The 20,630-nt window shown below is 37.2% G+C and overlaps 1 protein-coding gene across 1 annotated transcript in view; it reads left to right on the forward strand.

Moving 5' to 3' along the window:
* Nbeal1 (neurobeachin like 1) overlaps positions 1-20,630 on the forward strand; it is a 138,723-nt gene that overhangs the window by 68,860 nt on the left and 49,233 nt on the right. Inside the window, exons 24-35 of the mRNA XM_028765733.1 lie at positions 302-862; positions 1,700-1,875; positions 5,884-6,037; positions 6,497-6,625; positions 10,095-10,400; positions 10,721-10,870; positions 13,444-13,601; positions 15,156-15,280; positions 17,599-17,725; positions 18,390-18,538; positions 19,343-19,476; positions 20,384-20,485. Of these exons, the coding sequence (XP_028621566.1) occupies positions 302-862; positions 1,700-1,875; positions 5,884-6,037; positions 6,497-6,625; positions 10,095-10,400; positions 10,721-10,870; positions 13,444-13,601; positions 15,156-15,280; positions 17,599-17,725; positions 18,390-18,538; positions 19,343-19,476; positions 20,384-20,485 (2,271 nt within the window). The remainder of the gene's footprint in view (positions 1-301; positions 863-1,699; positions 1,876-5,883; positions 6,038-6,496; positions 6,626-10,094; positions 10,401-10,720; positions 10,871-13,443; positions 13,602-15,155; positions 15,281-17,598; positions 17,726-18,389; positions 18,539-19,342; positions 19,477-20,383; positions 20,486-20,630) is intronic.

Here is a 20,630-nt window from a genome sequence, read left to right on the forward strand (position 1 = left end):
ATAGCTAAGGGTCTCTGGCCATTACCGTAGCTCCAGCTTCAGTAAGAGGCCCTACTTGAAGGGAATGAGTTGAGGAGTGATAGAACAAAACATTCACTATTCTTCCCTGGCCTCCATGTATATGCACACATACTTCACATACACCATGCACACAGATCAGAATCCTAAAGTATCTCATTGTTTCTCATTGAATGACTTTGTTATGAAAGTAACTGAAGAGACCTTTTCATTAGGAAATTGTATACTTTTAATGAATTTTGTATTTTTTGTTGTACTTTTTTGTTTCGTGTTCTCTTTGCAGATATTACAGATTTTGCAGTCCCAGCCAGATGCAGCATACCAGATATCACAACAAGTGGGTTGGCAAGACACCTTTGTTAGACTTTTCTTAAAAGCAACTTTTGAAAATGTAAATTCTTTTAACAAACATGGGAAGACAGTTTCAGTGAAAGAAAATAAAAATACGTCAACCGAAGATGTTAAGAGGAACTTTGAAAAACTTGATGATGAAAAAATGATATTAGCTGATGTATCTTCAGACCATTGGAGTTTGGATGATAGTCAGTCCCTGAATTCAAACACACCATTATTTCAAGAAGATAGCTCTGAAGGAGAATTATCTTTCAAGTCAGAGAATCAAGAAGAATTCTGGCATAGTAACACTTCCCATCTGAGCTTAGATCTCAGTGGACTTGACGTATGTGAACTGAGCGATGGTGGAAGTCAAGTGCCTGACAGCTCACCTAGCACCCCATCCCCGGTAGAGTCTACTAAGTCATTTTCAGTGCAGTCTGACAAAGAAAGAAGCATCACAAACGAAATGGGCTTCAGTGATGACTTCTCTTTTTTTGAAAGCCAAGAGGTAAATTTGCTTTCCAAATAAGATTGTAATATGCTAGTTTTATACTTAAGTACTTTGCAGTATGTAAACTGACTGATATTTTCTATTCATATTCTAAGTCTTGTGATCTAAAATTTAGAAGGGTGATTGTCACTTGTACATAATTTACTTTTTGTTTGGTGTGTGTGTATTTTTTTATACATGTATGGTAATGGGGAATGAGCATATTGACTTGCACATGTTAGGTTATTTTATATTGTATGTATGAATATTTTGCTTTCATGTATGTATCTGTGCCGTGTATGTGCCTGGTGCTTGTGGAGGTCAAAAAAGGGCATTGGATGTCCTAGAACTCAAGTTACAGATGGTTGTGATCCATTATTTGGGTGCTGAGAAGTGAACCTTGGTCTTTTGCAAGAACAGTAAATGCTCTTAACCACTGAACCACCTCTCCAGCCCACCGTTGCTGTCTTGAGAACAAAGCCTGCATCTTCCACATGTTGCGTCTCCATTCAATAAAGACGTGTTAAAAGTTGGGCAGGAGAAGTAGCAGTTAAGAGCACTTGCTGCTTTTCCACAAGGCCTGAGTTCCATTTTCAGAATCACATCAGGCAGCTCACAATGATATGTAACTCTAGCTCTAGGAGATCTGACAGCTCTGGCCTTTTTGGGCAGCTATACTCAGGTGCACATACCCACATGCAGACACATATATCCACACATAATTAAAAACAATAACAATTTAAAAAAATGTTTAAAAGTGTCTCACATAAACAGTAGGTATATGTAGATAGTTCTATAATGTATTTTAACATTTCCTTCACCTAATAATATAGTATTGTTTAATGGTTTTTATAGAAATGTGAAGAAGAACTTTTTCAGCTGCTTACAAATATTTTGAATTATGTCATGTGTAAAGGACTAGAAAAGTCTGATGAAGACACTTGGATTGAAAGGGGACAGGTGTTTTCAGCACTTACTAAACCAGGAATATCAAGTGAGCTGCTTCGACCCTCAGATGAAGTAAAACTAACGTGAGCATTCAACTAATTTTTTCCAGCCTCCTCCTTGGAATGAGTGGAAGTCTAAAATTAAATACTGACAATTCAGTATGTAGTAGAAGATGAGAGGCAAAGAAACTGCTTACTTTTTTTCTTCCTAGGTTTTACTATTCTGGTAGAATGTAGAAAGAAGCACAAAACAAATCAGTGTCAGGAGATTAAATGTACTTGAATTTAAGTGATATCAGGGGTGGTGCAGATGGACCATACGGGTGTTCTGTTTCAGATTTCTGAAAATCCTCCACACTGATTGCCATTGTCAGTAGCTTCCCTTCTCAGCAGCAGTTTCGGAAGGTTCCTCTCACCCCACAGTCTCACCACTGTTTGTTGTTGTCTTTTCTCTTGAGGAGTCTTTCTGACTCTGGTGAGATGGCATCTAAAGCAGTTGTTCTTTGTGTCTCCCTGATAGCTAAGGATGGTGAACACTTTCTAAATACTTATTGAACGTATTCTTTGGAGAGCTATCAGTTTACTAAGTCGTTTCTCACTGGATAACTTTTGGGGACGTGGGTTTAGTTTTTATAGTTGTTTATATCTGAGATACTAATCCTGTCTGATTTTTGTTGACAATGATTTTTTTCTTATTCTGTAGACTTTCTCTTCACTATAGGATTTTTTTTTCTTTTCAGAATTTAATTTCATGTTTTTCCATTTGTCAATTCTTGGTATTATTTTGTTTGCTGTTGGAGTCTTTATAGGAAGTTCTTACCTATATCTTGTATTTTCCTATATGATTTTCAAACTATCAGGTCTTAAATTAAAGTCTTTGACCCATTTTCACTTGATTTTTATTCAATACGAGAGATGTAGTTTACAACAATTTTATTGAGTGTCTTTGTGTTGTATTCATTAAAGAAATCTTATGTGGCATTTAATATTACTGACAAAAGATCTGATTCTTTTGTTTAAAACTTTCTACCTTTGTAGATGAGTTGACATTTTTCCCATACAGTTTTTAGTATTATGTCTTTGCTTTGAATTTTTTCCTTCTTGACTATAATGTGTCCTAGAGATATTGTTCATTGATCTTATCTAGTTGAGGCTTTAAATCCTTTCCTGTTTGGAGTCTGTTTTTTTTGCTTTTTGTTTTTTTTTTTTTTTCTAGATTTGGAATGTTTTCTGCTGGGATTTTATTGAGTAGACTTTCTTTGTCTGACATGCTTATCTGAGCTGTTTCTGTCCTGCTGGATTCTTAGGTTTGCTTTTATAATGATGTGTAGAGTTCTTGAACACTGTGTTCATAGTAATTTTTTCTTTATTAATACTTGAATGTATCCCATTGAGCTTATTCTCAATTCATGATACTTTTTCCTTTCTATGTGTTTTGGTATGAATATGTATTTATACAGGAATATGTGCAGATATTTGTGCACATGTATGCATATGACTTTGGAAGTCAACTTCAGGTATCATAGTCCTCTAGCGTTGTCTACCTTATTTTTTTCTTTCTTTTTTTTTATTGGATGTTTTAATTACATTTCATATGTTGTCCCCTTACCCCATCCCCCACCCACCCAGGAACCCCCTTCCCCTCCCCCCCCCCCCCTCCTCTTTTTGGGTTTAACCCTCCCCTCCCCCCCCCCCCTCTCACCTCCCCACCCTCAAAATTCCCACCCCCTGGGGCGTCCAGCCTTCACGAAGTCAAGGATCTCTTCTTCCACCTATGCCCAGCAGGGCCCTCCACTCTTACGTATTCAGCTGAGGCCCTGGATCCCTCCCTAAGTGCTCCCAGGTTGGTGGTTTAGACCCTGGGAGCTGTGGTTGGTTGGTATTGTTGCTCTCCTCATGGGGCCACAAACCCTTTCAGTTCCATTGGCCTTCATTCTAACTCCTCCATTGGGAACCCCATTATCAGTTCAATGGCTAGTTGTGAGCATCTGCCTCTGAATATGTCAGACTCTTGAAGACCTCTGAGGAGACATCCATATCAGGCTCTTATCAGCATGCACTTCCTGACTTCCACATAAGCATCTACCTTTGGTGACTGCACATAGGATGGATACTCAGGTGGAATGGTCTTGAGACGGCCCCTCCTTCAGTTTCTGTCCCTCACTTTGTCTCCATATTTGCTCCCTTGAGTATTTTGTTGCTCCTTCTAAGAAGGACCGAATCAACCCCACTTGGTCTTCCTTCTTCATGAGCTTCTTGTGGCCTGTGAGTTGCATCTTGGGTATTTCAAGGTTCTGGGCTAATATCCAATAATCAGTGAGTGAATACCAGTCTACCTTATTTTTAAGACAGCATCTCTTGGGGTTCTGGGGCCCTCCAGTTAAGCTTAGCTATCTGGTCAATAAGCCCCAGAGATTCCCATCTTTACCTTTCCAGCATTGACATTATAAGCCATTATAAGCATGTGCCACCATGCTCTGTATTTTATGTAGATCCTGGGAGTTGAAATCAGGTCCTCATACTTACATGGCAGACACAACACTTTACTGACTGAGCTGTCTCCCCAGTCCCTCCACCTGTATAGTACTGCCCAATTATAACCACAAAAATAATGAAAAACAATTAGATGAATACACAATGGAAATAAAAGTATAAAAGCATCCATTTAAAACATAATAAAGCAGGCACAAGATTTAGAATACTCTATAGTTTGTATACACGCACACACATACACTACTATTAAGTATGGAATGTTGGCTGAGTTTGTACTTGTATACTAGTTTGGACTAGTGTAATCTGCATAGCAGATCTGTCTTCATTGTGGTCATTTCCCTTCTTTGTGTACCAGGAACCTCTGTTGGCCGGTTTCCTTTGCAGTCCATGGACTAGGCAGATTCCATTATCCTGAGGTTACCCAGATAGTACCCTCCAGTGTAACTCATGCTTTGGCTGGGATGTAGCTCCCAAGTGTGTTGAGAATGTGTATATGTGAAGCAACCACAACCCATGGATCTGTACCTACTGATGTCCTGTCTTGAGTCTTGACCTCCTGGAGGGATGTAGTTGAAGGTATTAAGCATACTGCTTGATGACTGGGAGGTTGATTTTTAGTGGCATCAAACTCTGGGGTTGTTCTCAGTTGATGAAATCCACTTCCAGCCTCTGAGGATGGGGGTGTCTTTTTCTTTTGACTTCTCTTCCTATTCTGACCTTCTTGCCGAGTGAAATGTTAAGCTTGTTAGTGTCTGATGTTCCTGCTCTCTCCAGTTTCTCACTAAGCCATCTTTCACCTTGTGGCTATAGCAGGCTTATTAAAGCTTTGTAACTTTGGCCTCAGGTCCTCATGGTAGCTCAGGATTTTTTTTTTTTTTAATCTTTGTTTTTGTCCTCCCAACCCCAACCCCAAAAGGGCCTGCCTGTATAGTATTGGCTGGCTGGGAACTCACAGAGATCCTCTTGCCTCTGCCTCTGCAGTACTGGGATTAAAGATTCACACCACCATTCCTGGAGGTAATTCAGAGGTAACAGGAGATTCTCAGGTTGGTCTGCTCACTGCCCTGTAAGTCAGAGAGAGTAGCAGGGATGTTTCTTTCACTGCTGACTCACTCCTTAGAGAGATCACTGTCTCACCTAAGCTTGCAACTCTAGTTGAGGAGCGTGAAGGCCGTGGGCTTGTCCTTAGGGTAAGGCTGCTCATCTCTTGCTGGCTTAATTTTGAAAGGCAGAGTCTGCTTCCTCTCCCCTAGCAGAGGTCTCAGAGCCTGCAGCTATGTTCCTTGTCTTTTCCTCCACAGTTTCCAAGTAGCCTTTTTCAACCTCTGTTGAGTTCTCATTTTCTTCTATTTCTTTCTTTGGAATAGTCTCTTTCTTGTCTTATTCCTACTTTTTGTTTCATACTACATCACACAGAAGCAGCCTCCATTTTACCCAGAAGTCCTCTATCTACAATCTTAGTGGCAGCCTGCTGGTGAGAGTGTATCTTTGGATTTGCAATGTTACTAATAACTAACAAGTTTGGGGATTTTCATTTTTCTTTCTAAGCTTATAATGGTATGTGAGAATGGTTTTTAAAGAACTTTATTTTGCACTTAGTTTGCTACAGAAGATGTTAGAGTGGGCAATCTCAGAAAACAGAGATGTAAAAAGTAGTCCTGTAACTGCTGAAAATGCCTTCCGACTCATGTTGATCATACAGGACTTTCTGCAGTCAGAAGGATTGGTTAATTCAAACATGTGGACTGAGAAGGTTAGTAATTGCCTTTTGAAATTGCATTTTAGGGTTTAATGTAGTGGCTGAAGCCTGTGGTTTTTATCACTTATGAGGGCAAAGCAGAAGGATTATTACAACTTGAATCTAGTTTGGGCTACATAGACAGTTCCAGGTCAGCCTGAGCTACAATGTGGTGATATGCTGTTGCAAACAAAATGAAACATAAGTAGCTAAATACTTTAGATAGTTCAGAATTATTTAAAGAATGAAAATTGCAACACTTCTTTTTGGAACTTTAGTGTTTAATCAGATGTAGTAACATACTTAAGATGAAGAGTCAGGAGGTTTTGTTAGTTCTTCCATGGTTCTTGTTTCTTGGCAACTGCACAGTGAACCACTTCAGCAGTGATGACGATTGGTATTGTTGTTGAAGAAAGATTATCATTACATTTTAAAAGTGAACACTTTTGTTTCTCAATTTTTCTTTTGTGATAGCTTTTAGAAGATACCACGCAGCTCCTTGACTGCCTGTCAGTATGGTATTCTGAGAATCCAGTGTGGGTAAAACTCTCTCAAATTCAGATCCAGTTGCTTCTAGAATTCATCGGAAGAGGCAGTTTGCAGGTTTGATATTTCTTTCATGCTATGTTCTATCTTCTCACACCACATAGCTGCTAATATTGTAACTAGATAATAATGCCTTTTCAGGAATTTTAAATTATATTGTATTTGTTTATTTTATGTGCCTGCATTGTGCACACATGTTCCATGGAGGTGAGAGACCACCTGTGGGGGTCAGTTCTTTGAGTCCACCACATGGATTTTGGGATCAAACTCAGGTCATGAGGCTTTGTGGCATACACCTTTACCTGTTGACCCATCTCTCAGACTCCTTGTTCAGTACTTTTTTTGGGGGGGGTTCCAAAAAATACTAAATCACTTGAAATTTCAATTTTGTAAGATAAGAAAGGAGCTTAAGAAGCAGCTTTTTTCCCCTCAGTTCTAGGATTATGTGTGATTTTAATATTTTCTTTTATTGGGCTTACTCATAGGTCATCTACATTTAGTATAGTTTACTAATCGCTAAGTAGCCAGTAGAGAGATTTGTGTATGTAAAGTCTAAGAATTGTATTTTTAGGAAAAATCATTTATAATAATTTTCCTGTTTTACTAATTTTAACTCTTTTCCTGTTTTACTAATCCAAATTTTAACTCTTTATACATTTGTTCATTTATCAAACACCAATTATGTACATGCTATTATGTACATTGTTTTGTTATGTGCATTGTTTTGCTAGATTTTATGTATAAGTGTATAAAATTATGTACAAAAACAGAAAAAATTATGTATATTGTTTTGCTAGATTTTAGAACTAAAGATAAAATATGTAAAATATTAGAAAATTGCTCTGCCATTTGGTCTGTCATTTCTCTATTCTCATTAGGTACTTTTAGTCCTGATAAACTTGATATCTATTTACTTCTGTTTATGTGTGTGTGTGTGTGTGTGTGTGTGTGTGTGTGTGAGAGAGAGAGAGAGAGAGAGAGAGAGAGAGAGAGAGAGAGAGAACATTTGTGTCACAGCATGCCTGTGGAGGACAGAGGACCAATTTGGGTGGTGGTCCTCTACTTCTACCTTTATTTGGAGCAGGACTTTTTGCTGTTTACTGCTTTATATAGCAGTGTTAGCTGACCTGTGAGCTTCCAGGGCTTTTCCTATCTTGCTTTCTCATCATGCTATAGGAGTGGTGGAATTACAGTCAAGCACTAACGTGTACAGCTTTTATGTGGACCCTTCAGATTCAAACTCAGGTCATCATGCTTGTATGGCTAACATTTTATTTACTGAGACATCTCCCTAACCCTGTTTTCTTTTAAAATTCTATTTTATTATTTGATATAGGGAAATTCAGGATGAGGCTGAATTCTAGTGCTGTTCCTAAACTCAGTGTAATATTGTTAAGAGTATGGAGACATTAAATTTTTAACATAAGGTTGGCCTATTAAAACCAATCTTTAATGTAATGGTTGTATTCTGATTCCTTCTCCTTCCTCAAACCCTTTCTCATTTGCTCTTTCCTCTTCAGTGCTAGAGATCAAATGGATAGTAATTGGGACTTCTCTTTTGAATATGTATTAATTGCCTTAGGAAGTTTAAGGTTAATTAAATTTCTAGTTAAGGACCCAGACTTCTTATATATCTTCATATATCCAAACAGTTATGACATCATGTAACAAACCACTAGAACAGACTTTATTACATTTTTTCTCTCTCACCACACTGCCTTACACCTTAAGAATGGAAATGGCTGCAATGGCAGTTGGGCCTATTTTTACTTCATTTGTCCCCAAAGTTATCTAGCGCTGCTTCCTATAGTCTTTGTTGGTGGATAGCTCTCCACTGGTCTGTTGTGTTGCTGTTTATTGTGTGATTGGCTGCTCTTGTTTTCTGTTCTTCTGTTTTAATTGCTTTTATTTGGGGGTTTTGTTTATTTGTTTTGAGACAGGGTCTCTCTATTTAGTCCTGGCTGTCCTGGAGTGTTTTTGTTTGATTGGTTTTGAGATGTAGCCCTGGATATCCTGGAACTCACTAAATAGACCAGGGAGTCCTCAAACCCACAGAGATCTGTGTACCTGTGCCTCCCAAGTCCTGGGATTAAAGATGTGAGCCACACACCTGGATATCCACTCTTTTTTGAGTTTTTTTTATATAGTAAACAACTTTGAAAGATAGAAGTCATGTTTCTTTCCAAGCGAAGGGCAAGTTTTTGGCTGGCATCATAGATTAGGTGAAAACCCACTATAAAGTACTGAAGTCGCCTAGACTTGTTTCTTTCTGAGCCACCACTCCATGTGCTGATGTCTTCTAGTTTTTAATCTCACTTAGAATTGGAGTTGAGACGTCAGTTCAAATGATGATAGAGTGCTTACTAAAATTTTGTAGGTCTTTCTTTTACCAACTGGTTTCATGTTTTTTACCAATGTATGAAACTGTAACACAGTTGTTAGCTTAGAATTAAAGCAGATTCATAAGTATTTTTAAAATCATTTTGTCATTTACATTTTGAATGATATCCTCCTTCCCAGTTATCTCTCCACAAACCCTCCATCCCACCTCCTTTTTTCCCCCTCCCCTTTGCCTCCATGAGGGTGCTCCTCCACCAACTCACCCACTCCCAACTTCCTGCCCTGGCATTCCCCTGCACTGGGGCATCAAGCCTCCACAGGACCAAGGGCCTCCCCTCCCATTGATGTGAGATAAGGCCATCCTCTGCCACATGTGTAGCTGGAGCCATGGATCCCTCTATGTGTACTCTTTGGTTGGCGATTTAACCCTGGGAGCTCTGGGGGGTGGGGGTGGGGGAAATCCAGTTAGTTGATATTGTTCTTCCTATAGGGTTGCAATCCCCTTCAGCTCCTTCAGTCCTTCCCCTAGCTCTTCCACTTGAGTCCCCAGGCTCAGTCCAATGGTTGACTATGAGTATCTGCATCTGTATTGGTCAGGTGCTGGTAGAACTTCTGAGGGAACAGCCATACCAGTATTTTTTTTTTCAGTCTTTCATGTGATTTTATTTTCTCCCTTTAACTGTAATATGATACCCAAACTTTGTCTTAACTGGTGGGTCTGTAAACACAGGCTTATCCATCCCACATAGAATGTGTCTGATCTTTCCTGCATTCCCACCACCATTAGAGCCCTGAGAGTTCTGTTTTTGTTTTTCGAGACAGGGTTTCTCTGTGCAGCCCTGGCTGTCCTGGAACTCACTCTGTAGACCAGGCTAGCCTCGAACTCAGAAATCCGCCTGCCTCTGCTTCCCAAGTACTGGGATTGAAGGCGTGAGCCACCACTGCCTGGTGCGCTGAGAGTTCTTGTCAGCACTGTCACTTCCTGAGGCTGCACCTCCTTTCCCGCCTTTCCAGACCACCTTTCTCCTTCGGCAGCATCTCTTAAGCTTGCTGTTAAACTCTCAGTTCATAACTATTGACAGCTAACTCATAAAGCCTGTGAACTGCTAGAGTGAGACAGATCTTTTGCTAATATTAAGTGTTTGTTTTAGTCTGCTGGTTTTTCATCTAACCTGTTTTCTTCCAGGTTTGTGCAATGGCATCAGCTAAGCTCAATGCTCTTCTTCAGACCAAAGTGATTGAAAATCAAGATGAGGCATGCTATATTTTAGGGAAACTAGAACATATTCTAAGTCGATCAATCAAGGAGCAGACAGAAATCTACTCATTTCTGATTCCCCTTCTCCGGACTCTGGTTTCTAAAATTTATGAGCTTCTTTTCATGAACTTGCACCTGCCTTCTTTGCCTTTTACTAATGGGAGCGCTTCATTTTTTGAAGATTTTCAAGAATACTGCAATTCAAATGAATGGCAAGTTTACATTGAAAAATATGTAAGTCTTAAAATGATTTTAAATGATTTGTTTACGTGTGTGCAGTCATGAGTGTGTGCATGTGTATATGTGGGTGTGTGCTTCATGCATGCATGAAAGCTAGCGTGTGAAATCCCTCGGAGCTCGAGTTGCAGGAGTGTTATGTGAGTGCTGGGACCTGAACTCCAGGCCTTGTGCTTGCTCCCAGCAAGTACTCTTAACTGTGAGCTGTCTCTCCAGTCTCAGAGCTTTATCTTCTCTGGCAAGACTTTTCTGTTGATTTATCATTTTTATAGAGGAATGTGTAAATTCTTTGTATTCTTTTTTTTTTTTTAACTAAGATTGTACCTTACATGAAGCAGTATGAAGCACATACATTTTATGATGGTCATGAGAACATGGCACTTTACTGGAAAAATTGTTACGAAGCCTTAATGGTGAATATGCATAAAAGAGACAGAGAAGGAGGAGAAAGCAAGCTGAAATTTCAGGTAAAAACTATTCAGTGTTTACTTTTTTTTTTTAACAGACTAATAAATCCTTTATTCCAGGATATAGAAAGGATTCTATCCTTTATACTTAGCAGAGTGAATTGGGACAATATAGGCATATGATCATATCAAAATCATACAAGAAAAAACAGGCCTAATACTTGAGTGAGTATACCAGTCAAAAAAGGTGTGCAACCCTCTAATCTGAATCCCCTAAGAAAGACATTTAATACTCTGATACAAGTGGCCTCCACCAACCAGTCATGTAGCAACAATTCTTGTGCATATATTATTTTTTTTAATTTTTTTATTGGATATTTTATTTACATTTCAGATGTTATCCCCTTACCCCATCCTCCCCTGCCCAGGAACCCCCTATCTCATCCCCCATCCTCCTGCTTCTCTGTGGATGTGCCCCTACCTACACTCCCACTCCCACCTCACCACCCTCGAATTCCCCCACCCTCGGCGTCCAGCCTTCATGGGACTAAGGATCTCCTCTCCCACCTATGCCCAACAGGGCCATCCTCGCTTAAATACACAGCTGGATAGTCCGTGTTTTCTAACTCTAGTTGTTCACGTTGGATAGAAGCATTAAATTAAATTTAGGTGGAATAATTCCATTAGAAATTTGTAAACACACATACTGAAAAAGTATTTCATAATTAGGATGAAAACAGTTGCTCAATAACCATTTTAGCCAGGTGGTGGTGGCACACGCCTTTAATCCCAGCACTTGGGAGGCAGAGGCAGGCGGATTTCTGAGTTCGAGGCCAGCCTGGTCTACAGAGTGAGTTCCAGGACAGCCTGGGCTATACAGAGAAACCCTGTCTCGAAAAAAAAAATAACCATTTTAATATTAAGACATGCTGTGTAATGATTATGTCAATTTATAAATTATATAAACTTGTTAAGATAAAAATCTATTAATAGATACTGCTAAGGTATCTTGATACATCCTTCATATTAATAAATTCAATTAAAGAATTTAAATGTAAAGTTATTTTGTTTGTTTGCTTGTTTCTGTGTGTGCTTGAATACACGTTTGTGTCTGTAGATGTGCAGGAGTCCTGAGAGGTCAGAAAAGGACATTGAATCCCTGGAGCTAGAGTTACAGGTAGTTGTGAACCACTACTATGTTGGTGCTGGAACTGTTGAACCTGGTTCTTCTTTAAGAGTAAGAACCACTCTTAATTCCCAAGCTACCTCTCCAGCCCTGTAATCTAACCAAAAGATAAAACAACAAACAAAGATAGAAGAGTAGGAGAAATTGATAAATCTAAACACTAGCTTTTCAGAATATTGGCAAAATCAATAAAATAGTTTGACAAATCAAAGAGAAGTGAAAATTGATAGCAAAAATGAAATCAGGAGTGTCGCTGTCAGGCCCACAGAAATCAGGGCCATGGTGTGTTGCTTAGCACATAGAAATATGACTACTCAGATCCATCAGGTTCTTAGTAGACAGGTTTTTAAATGAATTTTTAATTATCTTTTATCTATTAGTAAAGTTAATTTATATTTATATCTTTTCAAAAAGAGAAAATGCAGGGCCTGAGTGATTTACTGGCAAATTCTGCCTAACTTACTTGCATGTTTAGTTTTTGAAGTCGTGTCACACGTTTTCTGTACCTGCAACTTAGGACCCTCCTGGTTCACTTTGCAAAGACACTTGCTACTATACTCAGTACCTTTTGTTGATTGATCCCAGAACTTATGAGACAGACATGCTACCAGTCAAGCCACATTTAAGCCAGCTGGCTACCAATGTTGAAGGAAGACGTTGTATCCCCATGGTAAGGGTAATGATGAATTGATACCTAGTTTTCATGGGACTTTGTGGCTTCCTTACTTGTCCCAGCAGTGATCTATTTTAGTGTCATATCGTACACCATTGATTCCTTCCTACGAGTCTGGTAACAGCTACAGTTTATTGAGTCTATTGTTTTTCTTAAGTTTTAGTAGATATTTTAGATCTTAGTCCTTTTTTTTTCTTTTTTTGAGACCATCAGAGTGGCCTCAAACTTGATATTTAGCTAGGAATAAAATTAAACTTCACATCTTCCTGACTCCACCTCCTTCATGTTGGGATTACAGGGGTATACCACCAGACTTGGGGTGCTTGGGAACAAACTCAGGTTGTTAGGATCAGCAGTAGATGCCTTTTATTGAGCTATTTTGTCGGCCATTTTGTGTGTGTGTGTGTGTGTGTGTATGTGTTTTATTTTTATGAGTCAAAGAAGTCTTGCCGGGCATTGGTGGCGCACGCCTTTAATCCCAGCACTTGGGAGGCAGAGGCAGGCGGATTTCTGAGTTCGAGGCCAGCCTGGTCTACAGAGTGAGTTCCCGGAAAGACAGGGGGTTAAACAAAAAACTTTTTTCCAAAAAAAAAAAAAAAAAAAAAAAAAAAAAAAAAAAAGAAGTCTTAAGTAGAACATACCTAAAATTCTACCATCCTCATCAAAGAGTATTGTAATGAAATAAAATTATGTTACCTCTTTTCTCATATACCATTTTTTTAAATTAAAAATTTATGTAGATACATTACTCCCGTCTTTTTCTGTTTATTTCAGGAGTATTTTGTGGAGCCGTTTAATCGAAAAGCCCGTCAAGAGAACTTGAGGTACAATAATATGATTAAACAACTTAACAGTCAGCAGTTGGCGGCTTTTAGACACTGGAAGGCGATACGGCTCTATCTTAAATGTGAAAGGGGGCCTTGGGCTGAAAAGTAGGTGCATATTTTGCTCTTTAGAACTGTGGCATTAAATTTTAAACTTTTAAGTCAATTTTTTTTTTAAAGAATACTTTGAATTTACTGTTTTTTTATGTGTTGGTTTGGGAAGATGAGAGGTTTGTATGTATGTATTACTTATCCTATGCTGAGTTCTCCTTTTACCCTAATGTTACATCCATTAGACTTTAGACTCTAATATTCCATAACAATATTTCTGCCTTTCTCACATCACCTTATTAAGCTAGAGTTAATGAGGTTATTATGTACTTCAACACTGTACAACTTAATATTGTCACTTCTTTTTTGGTATATATATTTTATAGCCCTTGTTTTTAAAAAGTGGTAAAGTAAACCTTTTGTTTATCTTTTTGATTAGCTGAACAGTGGATAAATATTTAGTTGTTGACCACCTTTGAGCTACTGTGACAGTGCTGCTATGGATAGTTGTATCAAAATGTTTTGAGAGCATGCTTTTAAATCTTTTTGGGTATATAAGTGCACGTTCTGCATCATATTTCATCTTTGACTTATTAAAAATTGACAAAAATTGTCAGTATGTTTTCCAATTTCACCGGTACTTGTCATTTTCCAATTTTTCAAATAGCCCTCCCATTGTGTACTTAAAGCATTATCATATAATTTTGCTTTTCATCATTCTAATAACTGTGTTGAACACTTTTTGTGTACTTGTTGGCTGTTTGTCTCCTTTGAAAAGAATGTTCGCTTGTTTCCTTTGCCTACTTACCACATTGAATGATTGATTTTTTGCTGAAGTGTGTGTGTCAGGATATATGTATTATCAGTGACTCTTCAGATGATTTGCATATATGTAGATGATTTTTCACTATCTTGATCCTGACCTTTGTTGTTCAAAAATTATAATTTTAATACAGCTATTCTTTTCCTTGCATGCTTTTTATAATGTGCTTAGGAAAGTCATAAAACTTTACTTTTTCTTCTAAGAGTTTTATCGTCTTAACTTTGATATTTTGGTTATTTTTATTTGTAGTAAAACTTTTTAATATTATGGTTATGAAATTGCATTTAACAGTGAAAGAATAAAGTAATCAAGCTAGAAGTCTGAAAGCTAGTGTCCAAATCTTATTTCTCTACCATTAAACCTCATGGTATCCTGGGTAAATAATTTAAACTCTCTTGGTTCATCTATGTTGTAGCTAAACATACTCATTTTAGCTTTCTTGACAGTTGTCCAGATGATAAATATAAACATTTAAATTTGTTTCTAAAGTAATTGCTAGCATATAAAGGTAGTAGGTTTCAATATGCTGTTTGTATACATTGTGTCATTCTGCTGGTCTTACTCATCCCCCACCCCACTGCTCTCCTTCAGATTTACCCAAGCCTGGATTTTTGTAGTGCTAGAAATCACACCCAGGGCCTTGGGCAAGCCAGCCAGTTGTTGTATCTTGAACATTTTCTAAATTGTGTTGAGCAGTTGTGAAGCACTTTATACTTGTTTATACCCTTTAAACAACAAATCTTTATAATTTTAAATAATCTTACTTGTTTCATTGTGAATGTTTATAGGAAACAGAATCGAATTCACTGGAAACTAGCTAATGTAGAAAATTATTCCCGCATGAGACTTAAACTGGTACCAAATTATAATTTCAAAAACCACGAGGAAGCAAGTGCCTTAAGAGATAATTTAGGTGAGTTACAATATCTACTTGTTTTAATAAAGAGATGTTAACAGACTGCTTATTATTGTTGTTTGTTTTAGACATTTACTTATGAACAAAGGGGTATAGTACTTTAAAGTGTATGTGTAAATGTGTACATGAATTCAGTGTTGTTAATTTTGGCCTAAATCTAAGATGAGTGTGTATTTCATTGAATGTAACTTTCCAAAGCAAACCAATATTTTTACTATATTTAATTTATGTTTTGTTGAGAAATAATATCCTTTCCCTTAGATTAATGTAGCCTTTTTCCCCATTCTTTAATTTATGACTCTTTTATAACTTGCCTTTTTTTTTCATCATTTTTCATATACATTAAGAGTACACGTAACTGTCATCAGACATACCATAAGAGGACATCGGATGCCATTACAGGAGGTAGTGAGCCACCATGTGATTGCTGGGAATTGAACTCAGGACCTCTGAAAGGGCAGTCAGTGCTCTTAACTGCTGAGTCATCTCTCCAGCCCATAACTTGCTTAAAGAACCCTACATTTTTAATGTCTTAAATGTGCCTTGTTTTAGAAAAGAATACTTTGCAAATATTTACCCAAGCAGTGTTTCAAAGGGGTTTCTACAACTTTGTAAGAAGCTCTTCTTGGTTGGTTGTCATTTATCCTCTTTTGAAGAAAAGTCTGAAATACACAGAAGTAGTTCTTGTGATGAGTCTGTGTCACCTACATGTTTACCAAGTCATAATTATTGCCACTGGAGCTGCTTCTGTATTACTTGTGTCTCATGATAGGTTTATAGATAAAACAAGTGCCACATTTATTCCATCATGTTTAAGTACCACATTTTCATTATCCATTTATCAGTTGAAGGGCGTTCAGGTTGTTTCCATCTCCTAGCTGTTGTGAGTTGAGCAGCAGTGAACATGGATCAGCAAATATCTGTGGTTTAGGGTGTCACGTGCTGTGGGTGTATGCCAAGGAGTAGAATAGCTGGGTCATAGGGTAGGGTTTTTTTAGGTTTTTTTTTTTTTTTGATAATTTTCCACACTGGTGTCCATAGTGGCTGTTTTAATTTGAAATCCAGCCAGCAGTGATGAAGGTTCTCTTTTCTCCATTTATCCCTTTCAGCACTTGTTGTGTGTAGTATGTTGCCATTTTGACTGGGGTAAGATGGAATTTTAAAGTTGTTTTGATTTGTATTTCTCTAATTGCTAAGGACAAGAAACACTTTTTTGAGATTTTTTTTTCCTTTCTTTAAAGACCAGTCAGGTCCCATGCCCATTTTTTTATAGGTGGGTTTGGGTTTTTTGTTGTTCTTTTTTGGGGGTATTAACTCTGTCGGATGTGTAGCTGGCAAAAAGTCTCTCCTATTTTGTGGGGTTCCTCTTCACTTGGTTGTTTTGTTTTTGTTATTAAGTGTGCAGTTCCATGTAAGTCGTCATGTTTTTAAAAAGTAGGAAGCACAGATTCAGAGAGCCCAGTGGCAGGACAGAATTGAAATGCAGTGTTGTAACTTAGTGTCCATGTTCTTTCCATTATAAAGCCCTTTGTTATTACAAAGTACCTAGTTTGTACACTATACATGTGTTTTGTGTATGTATTAGCGTTACCTGTTCCTTTCCATGTACTCCAGGAAGTGATGGCTCCGCTGTCTGTTATTTGTCAGCTATGGACAACTGCTCATACTGTCTTTTCTCTCTTTCTTCTCTTTCTTTTGAGGCAGGCTCTCTATGTAGCCCTGGCTGTCCTTGAAACTCAATATATAGACCAGGATGGCCCTGAACTCACAGAGATCCACCTGCCTCTGCCTCCCAAGTGCTAGGGTTAAAGGTGAGCACCACCATGCCTGGCCTGGCTATCATATTTGATATTTAGTACAAGTATACAATCACATTAATATTAACCCATTGAAATTTATTTAATTATTAACTTGCTTTAATTAAATATAATTATGATTCATGAATCTATAATTTGCATAAAGTTAGCTCTGTACCTCTCTCAGACTGTTAATCTAGTACTTAGTCTATTTCTGAATCAAGAATTAGCTATTATTAAAAATAACTCGATTTCTGAGTTCAAGAGTTCGAGGCTAGCCTGGTCTACAGAGTGAGTTCCAGGACAGCCAGGGCTACACAGAGAAACCCTGTCTCGAAAACAAAAACAAAAAAACCCAACAACAACAAAAAATAACTATCATTTTAAAACTATGTATATTTTACTACATGTATACTAATTGTAAAAAATCATCTAACATCAAAACTATTAGAAAATACAGAAGTGCTATAATATTTTGTACTAGTTTTTAGTTTATTTATTTATTTTTTTATTAAACAGGTATTCAACACTTACAGCCTTCGAGTGATTCACTGCTTTTGGAAGTAGTGAAACAAGTTAAACTCAGTGATATAGAGGAAGATAAACTAGAACTTCTTGAAGAGGACATGGCAGCCAGAGTAACTATGTATGTATGAGTATTTGAAAGCAGTTAAACTATGTTATGAGAAATGGGACCTGCAAAATTGTAGATTTCCTTGAGTTCCTGGTTTTCTAAACAATTAATTAATTGTTTAATTTCAAGTGTTGTAATTCTTTAAATTTAACAATTAATGTCTTACCAGCTGTTCAGAATCTGAGAGTATTTACTGAAAGTATTGAGGAAGACTTCCTGCCTAGGATTGTTGGGATCTGTATTGGAAATCCTAAAGTATTTTTGAATGAAAATATTGAATGACATATGGCTTAAAGTTATGTTTTTTGGAAATCTGCAACAGAGTCTGAGGTATAACTTAGCAGCAGAGGGCTCATCTAGTATGTATACCACAAGACCCTAGGTGTCATCCAAGATGATGGTCCATGAAGGAAAACTATCTGTGTGAAATATAAAACCAAAAGAAAAAATAAAACTATAAAAAGAAATCTATTCAGGAGACATGAAAAAAATGAAATAATTATAGATACGAAAGTTAGTAAAAAAATAAACATACTGCAAAACTATCAACTTCTAGCTAGATTGATTAGGAATTTCAAAAAGCAACATAAACATCCAATATCAGCAGTGAAGAAGATATTCTTTTCCACATAAGTGGGCTAAATTCATGATTACTACTTTTAAACTTTTTGTTCAGTGATGAGAAGGAAGAACAGGATCAAAAGGAAAAGTTGGTGTTGACTGAAGACTGTGAACTCATTACAGTAATTGACATAATTCCCGGCAGATTAGAAGTCACTACTCAACACATTTACTTCCATGATAACAGTATTGAAAAAGAAGATGGTGAGTAGTTCTGGGAAAATAATTACTTTTCATTATTAAATATCCAGATCCATCAGTCATGAATTAGAGGAAGAAACAAAGTGGTACTGTGAAATTATATAATTATAATTATAAATTTATCTTGTAAAATGAAAAATGGAGAGTCAATTAGAAATTAGGCTCATTCAGCCATTGTGTATTGAAGGGGAATAGTCATTTTTTATGTGTACACACACAGTATTAGTGATTGAAACCGGGACCATTCTTATATAAGGCAAGTGTTACATTAGTGATTGAAACCAGAGCCATTCTTATGTAAGTGGGTAAGTGTTACCCAGGCTGGCCTTGAACTTAAAATTCTCTTGCCTCAGCCTTCTGAGTAGCTAGGATTATAGGCATGTTAAACCCCCCCATCCAGTTGCCTTTATCATCCTCATCAGTACTAATGTATTTAAAATTATTTGACTTGAGGGTACCACAGTAAACTTAGTTATAAAATGCAGTCTTAATACTTGTGTGTGTGTGTGTGTATTTGTCTTGTAAGCTCTTACTTTTTTATGATTAAATCTGAAGATCCAACATCCTAGAAAGAGTTCTAAGGCATACAGTTTAGAATTACTATCTGGCCTCGTAGAAAGGTAGTAGAATAGCTTAGGGGTTCTAGTATAGTTTAAAAGAAACGATTTATAATTCCTAATGAATACTTGTTTTTGAATGTAGAATTCCTTTCCCCTGAGTATTACTTTTGGAAACAAGGAAATATTTTCTTCCTGGAGTGAGTAACTTTATGTGGCACCTCAGTCACAAAATTTCTTTTGTTTTCAGGACTGGGCTTTGATTTCAAGTGGCCTCATTCTCAAATTCGAGAGATTCACTTACGTCGTTACAACTTAAGGAGATCAGCACTTGAGATTTTTCATGTTGATCAGTCCAACTACTTTCTCAATTTCAAAAAAGAGGTGCAGTGCCTTTCTGATAATTATAAAGTATTATTTTGAAATAATTTTCCAGCTATTGAGTTCTCATGGTATTTTGGGCTGTATCCCTGTCGATACAGAATATTAAAGAAGAAAATGTGTTCTGAAGCTAGTCAGTATATAAACTTTGTTGAGATTTACTTGGGAATTGAGATGATTGTTTTCAGTGAGTGTGTATGCACAGTAGAACAGTGACTGTCAGTCAGTAGATGCCAGACATTACCTGTGGTACAACATGCACTATGTAAGATTACACAAGCTATGCACAGTGTGCCTGGATTTCCTTTTCTCTTATGAGGGCGCTAATGTCAATACGTTTTGGCTTCATAACACCATTTTAAAAAACTTATGTGTACAAGTTGTAGCGTGCCTACAACTTACAAGAATCAGTTCTTTCATTCCACAATGTAGTTCCTAAGGATCAAAGTCAGGTGATCAAGTTTGGTAGTAGGCAACTTCACTGCCATCTTACTGTTTCCATGACCTCATTTAATATTGATTGTCTCCAAATGCCCTATCCCTTATTATGAACTTATCAGTTGAAGATCAGGTTTTTAAATCATAAACTTTGAAAGGACATATTCAAACCACAGCACCAAATACGGTAAAGAAATTGAAATATCCAGAAGAGGTAAAGCTATGGAACAGATAATAGATTCTGGTTTTTAAGAAATTAGGGAGGAGGCAAAATTGGGAATAACCGCTCTCAAGTTTATGCAGTAGTGAAGAGTTTCTAAAGTAAAATGATGATGATGATAGAGGCACACTGTAAAAGAAAGAAAACACTTGCTCTTAAAAGATTATGTGTATCTTGGGGAAACTATACCAAAGCTATAAGCTGTATTTGTCTTGACCAGTTTTTAAACTAAGCAGTAATATTTCTTTATAGGTTAGAAACAAAGTATATAGCAGACTGTTGTCACTTCATTCTCCTAATAGTTATGGAACAAGATCACCACAGGAATTATTCAAAGCATCAGGGTTAACACAGGTAGGACATTTTATAGCTTGTTGTATTTTGTTCATTTTATATCTTATAATTTTGCTTAAAACTAAAACTTCTGGTTATTTTGTATGTTCTAACTTCTCCCATCCATCCATCCATCCATCCATCCATCCATCCATCCATCCATCCA

The sequence above is a fragment of the Grammomys surdaster genome, unplaced genomic scaffold (assembly GCF_004785775.1).
Source record: "Grammomys surdaster isolate TR1022 unplaced genomic scaffold, NIH_TR_1.0 165, whole genome shotgun sequence".
Taxonomy (NCBI): domain Eukaryota; kingdom Metazoa; phylum Chordata; class Mammalia; order Rodentia; family Muridae; genus Grammomys; species Grammomys surdaster.